The sequence below is a fragment of the Thamnophis sirtalis genome, unplaced genomic scaffold (assembly GCF_051295495.1).
Source record: "Thamnophis sirtalis isolate CommonGarterSnake01/CBP01778 unplaced genomic scaffold, rThaSir2_p1.2 scaffold_2, whole genome shotgun sequence".
Taxonomy (NCBI): domain Eukaryota; kingdom Metazoa; phylum Chordata; class Lepidosauria; order Squamata; family Natricidae; genus Thamnophis; species Thamnophis sirtalis.
This window is the reverse complement of record NW_028261382.1, coordinates 102,912,193-102,917,371: the sequence shown is the minus strand read 5'-3', so window position 1 is coordinate 102,917,371 and position 5,179 is coordinate 102,912,193. Positions and strand designations below refer to the sequence as shown.

The 5,179-nt window shown below is 44.2% G+C and overlaps 1 protein-coding gene across 1 annotated transcript in view; it reads left to right on the top strand.

Annotated features, from left to right (window-relative positions):
- The first annotated feature begins 1,583 nt into the window (after positions 1-1,583).
- The window catches only part of LOC148049069 (ly6/PLAUR domain-containing protein 2-like), a 7,631-nt gene continuing 4,035 nt past the window's right edge, over positions 1,584-5,179 (top strand). The window contains exon 1 of the mRNA XM_087703814.1: positions 1,584-1,681. Within this exon, the coding sequence (XP_087559940.1) occupies positions 1,630-1,681 (52 nt within the window). The 5' untranslated portion in view covers positions 1,584-1,629. The remainder of the gene's footprint in view (positions 1,682-5,179) is intronic.

The following is a 5,179-nucleotide window of genomic DNA, read 5'->3' as shown; positions in this document are numbered from 1 at the left end:
TCCTGCCCTTTGTTTTCCTGTTTTCCCGCACGAGTCTTGTTTTGTGATCTATTTCTTCCACTGAAGAGATCCTCAGATTTGTGGGATCCCCTCTGTCCACAGAACTGGTTTTACTACCCGAGTCACGGAGTTACCAATTCAGACAAATAATCCATCCGTAAATAACAGCCTAATCAGGGAATTATCAAGAACGCTCCCATTAGGTCATTGTTACACAAACAGAGCAAACCGCACTCCCTCCTAGCACTGATGATGCTATCTAGTTTGGCAATGAAAGGTCTGTATGAAAATAACCAAGCTCAGAGAGCACCAAGGACCCCACAGTCCTCCTCCTCTCCATAAACTCCACTCTCTTCTAGCACTGATGATGTTACTTAGTTTGATAATGGAAGGTCTGCACTCTATAGTAGAATAGAGTAGAGTAGAGTAGAATAGAGTGGAATAGAATAGAATGGAATGGAATGGAATGTGGAGTGGAGTAGAGTAGAAAATGGAATAGAATAGAATAATAGAATAGAATAGAATAGAATAGAATAGAATAGAATAGAATAGAATAGAATAGAATAGAATAGGGAGTGGAGTAGACTAGAGTAGAAAATGGAATGGAATGGAATGGAGTAGAATAGAGTAGAGTAGAGTAGAAAATGGAATAGAATAGAATAATAGAATAGAATAGAATAGTGTAGAATAGAGTAGAGTAGAATAGAATAGAATAGAATAGAATAGAATAGGGAGTGGAGTAGAGTAGAGTAGAGTAGAGTAGAAAATGGAATGGAATGGAGTAGAATAGAGTAAAGTGTAGAGTAGAGTGGAGTGGAGTGGAATAGAATAGAATAGAATAGAATAGGAGTTTGAAGGGACCTTGGATGTCTTCTAGTCCAAAAACCCCTCCCACACTCAGGTAGGAAACCCATTTCAGACCAACAGTTGTCCAATCTCGCCTTAAAAACCTCCACTCCTCCTTATTGTGGTTGAAGCTGAAGAAGTCATTGACAGGTAGGACGTTGTAGCAGATAATTTTGTGTACTACACTTAGGTCAGACTATAGTTCTAGGTTGTCCAAGCCCAAAATTTCGAACGTGGTGGCATAAGGGATTCTGTTGTGAGCAGAGGAGTGGAGGACCCTTCTCGTGAAATACCTCTGGACTCGCTCAATTGTATACAGTGTGGATTCCAGACAGGTGAGCTTTATTCGAGAACTGGTCTAGAAAAGGTAATGGAAATAATCTCCTTGAAGACATCCAAAGAACGGGAAGATCCAACTCAATTGAGTTTTCAGTCTACTTGGTTGTATTTTGCCCATTTCTCCATATAAAAAAAAAATACCCCACTACAATTAATGGGTCTATCAACATGGTTCTCAACCAAGGACCTTCTCACCAAGCTTGAAGATCAAAGTTCGTATCCATTCTGGTCCGAGCTTTGTTGACCCAACTCTTTTCTTCTCCTTGGTTCCTCTTGAGCCTTCTTCCCTTGGAGAACAGAGAAGTGGGAGGAGAAGATAAGAGGTGGAGCTGCGTCCAAGGGAGATCACTTTTTTTGCTAACTGAGCAAACCTGTTCTCCTTCATTGCTGTGCTGAGCTCAACCACAGAAGGTCTGCGGGTGTGTGAACGTTTTCTGTGCCGTGATGAAAGTATATCTGGCTACCTGGCTGGTTTTTGCAGCATCTGCAGACCTTGGTAAGGTCAAACTTTTGTTGAGAAATATTTGGGCAATGTAAAAAGAAGAGGCACTGAATCTTCGGCAAGGGTGCTCAGGTTTCTTTTTCATAGGGTGAGAAAAAAATGTCTTGTGGTTCCTCAGAAGTAGCCTTTGTACGGTAGGAGCTAGTTGATGCTGGTAGAGAGAAGGAAGGAAGGAAGGAAGGAAGGAAGGAAGGAAGGAAGGAAGGGGACAGAGAGGATGAAGAGGAGGGGAAGAAGAAGATGATGAAGAGGAGGAGGAGGTGGTGGTGGTGGAGAAGGACAAGGAGGACCATTTCAGACAAACAGCTGTCCAATCTCTTCTCAAAGACAGAGAGGACGAGGAGGAGGGGAAGAAGAAGAAGGAAGGAAGGAAGGAAGGAAGGAAGGAAGGAAGGAAGGAAGGAAGGAAGGAAGGAAGGAAGGGGACAGAGAGGATGAAGAGGAGGGGAAGAAGAAGATGATGAAGAGGAGGAGGAGGAGGTGGTGGTGGTGGAGAAGGACAAGGAGGACCATTTCAGACAAACAGCTGTCCAATCTCTTCTCAAAGACAGAGAGGACGAGGAGGAGGGGAAGAAGAAGAAGGAAGGAAGGAAGGAAGGAAGGAAGGAAGGAAGGAAGGAGGGAAGGAAGGAAGGAAGGGGACAGAGAGGATGAAGAGGAGGGGAAGAAGAAGATGATGAAGAGGAGGAGGTGGTGGTGGTGGAGAAGGACAAGGAGGACCATTTCAGACAAACAGCTGTCCAATCTCTTCTCAAAGACAGAGAGGACGAGGAGGAGGGGAAGAAGAAGAAGGAAGGAAGGAAGGAAGGAAGGAAGGAAGGAAGGAAGGGGACAGAGAGGATGAAGAGGAGGGGAAGATGATGAAGAGGAGGAGGAGGTGGTGGTGGTGGAGAAGGAGGAGCATTTCAGACAAACAGCTGTCCAATCTCTTCTCAAAGACAGAGAGGACGAGGAGGAGGGGAAGAAGAAGAAGAAGGAAGGAAGGAAGGAAGGAAGGAAGGAAGGAAGGAAGGAAGGAAGGGAGGGGACAGAGAGGATGAAGAGGAGGGGAAGAAGAAGATGATGAAGAGGAGGAGGAGGTGGTGGTGGTGGTGGAGAAGGACAAGGAGGACCATTTCAGACAAACAGCTGTCCAATCTCTTCTCAAAAACCTCCATTGATGAAGCACCCACATCTCCGAGAGGCAAATCATTCCACTGATCAATTATCCTCACTCAGGAATTTCCTCCTCAACTCCAAGTTGCTTCTCTCCTTGATTAGTTTCCATCTGTTTCTTCTCGTTTTGTCCTTAGCTGCTTTGGAGAATAGCTTGACTCCCTCTTCTTTGGGGCAGCCCCTCAAATATCGGAAGACTGCTATCATGTTTCCCCTGGTCCTTCTCTTCACTAGATTAGACCTACCCAATTCCTCTATCTTGTTTTGCAACGTGTTCCCCAAAAGATGTGGTGTGAAACATCTTGATTTACTTCTTACAGGGCATGAGGATTAAGCAGGCTTAATCACTCCCATCCCTTCGGTTTATTAAAGGTTTGCACTCCTCAATTATAATAGAAGGAATGGAACAGAACGGAACAAAACAAAAACAGAACAATAAACACAGAATGGAATGGAAGAAGAAGAAGTAGTGGGGGTGCTTAAGGACTTCATTTAGAACTTTGCAACTAGCGTGCAGGAGATTGGCGAAGTTAACTGATTCCCAATCGGTTAATAGCAATAGCAATAGCAATAGCAGTAGACTTATATACCGCTTCATAGGCCTTCAGGCCTCTCTAAGCGGTTTACAGAGAGTCAGCATATTGCCCCCAACAATCTGGGTCCTCATTTTACCCACCTCGGAAGGATGGAAGGCTGAGTCAACCCTGAGCCGGTGAGATTTGAACCGCTGACCTGCTGATCTAGCAGTAGCCTGCAGTGCTGCATTTTAACCACTGCGCCACCTTGGCTCCTAATAACGCCAATGTATAGAAATACAGACATGGCAATTTAGTTATTTTGCTGCAAACTTTTGCAAGGAAAATGGGTTAGATATTTGTGGGTAAAGAACACAAATCTCTCTTGGCTGAAGCGTTATAACTAAGCAACTGAAATGATTAAGGGCCTGGAGACTAAAGCATATGAAGAAGAGTTGCAGGATTTGGGCATGGACAGTCTAGAGAGAGGAAAAAAGGACTGGAGGGCACATGGTAGCAATATTGTAGTATTTGAGAGGCTGTTGCAAAGAAGAGGGGGGGGGACTTATTTTCCAAAGCACCAAAAAGCAGGACAAGAAACAATGGATGGAAATAAATCAAGGAGAGAACCAACCTGCAGTTAAGGAGAAACTTCCTAACAGTGAGGACAATTAACCAATGGAACAACTTGCCACCAGAAGTCGTGGTTGCAACTCCATCGCTGGAGGCTTTTAAGAAGAGACTGGACAGGCATTTGTCTGAAATGGTAGAGGGTCTCTTCCTTGAGCAGGGGGGTGGACTAGAAGACCTCCAAGGTCCCTTCCAGCTCTATTCTGATTGAAATGGCATAGGGTCTCCTGCTTGAGCAGGGGGCTGGACTAGAAGACCTCCAAGGTCCCTTCCAGCTCTATTCTGATTGAAATGGCATTGGTCTTCTGCTTGAGCAGGGGGCTGGACTAGAAGACCTCCAAGGTCCCTTCCAGCTCTATTCTGATTGAAATGGCATAGGGTCTCCTGCTTGAGCAAGGGGTTGGACTAGAAGACCTCCAAGGTCCTTTCCAGCTCTATTCTGATTGATTGGTTGATTGAACCGACCCCTGGGATCAAATTCATAGAAAATCAATGTGTAGGATTGTAAAGAATGCCCTTTAGAATATACTATGCAAATACATTGGAGAAAGGGAAGAGTGAATTCTATTTATGATACGTTTTAATAATGGGAAACGGGGATTCACCCTAAAGTTAACCCAGTTAAGATTATGGAGTGACCTCAACCAGGGTGATTTGCAGAAAATCAAATCTGTTGCCAGTTGATTTAATAGGACTCCAGGTGTTTACTCCCAGGTAAGTTGCAAACTTAGCTACTCTACAAACAGATTCCTAGAGCCTTGAGTTTCTCTTAAACAGTAACAGAGTCGGAAGGGACCTTGGAGGTCATCTAGTCCAACCCCCTGCTCACGCAGGAGACCTGTACTAGGGATTCGAACCACCGAACCGCCGACCTTTCTGATGGACAAGCTCAGCGTCTTAGCCACTGGTCTATCGGCAATCTATGGAGATATTGTTTTTCTCTTCCTGGTTTCAAAACTTTATGAGGTCATCAAAATATAATATAAAATACAAAACCACAAAAGCAAATAATGAGAGAATAAGGGAGGGAAGAGGAAATAATACGAATTTATTCCTGATTCCTTTGGGCGCAGTAGATTAAGCTAATAACATAAAACCTCGGCTTTTTACTCTTATAGAATGGTATATGCTGGTAGTCCTCGACTTACGACCACAGTCGACCCCAACATTTATGTCGCTAAGTGAGATATTT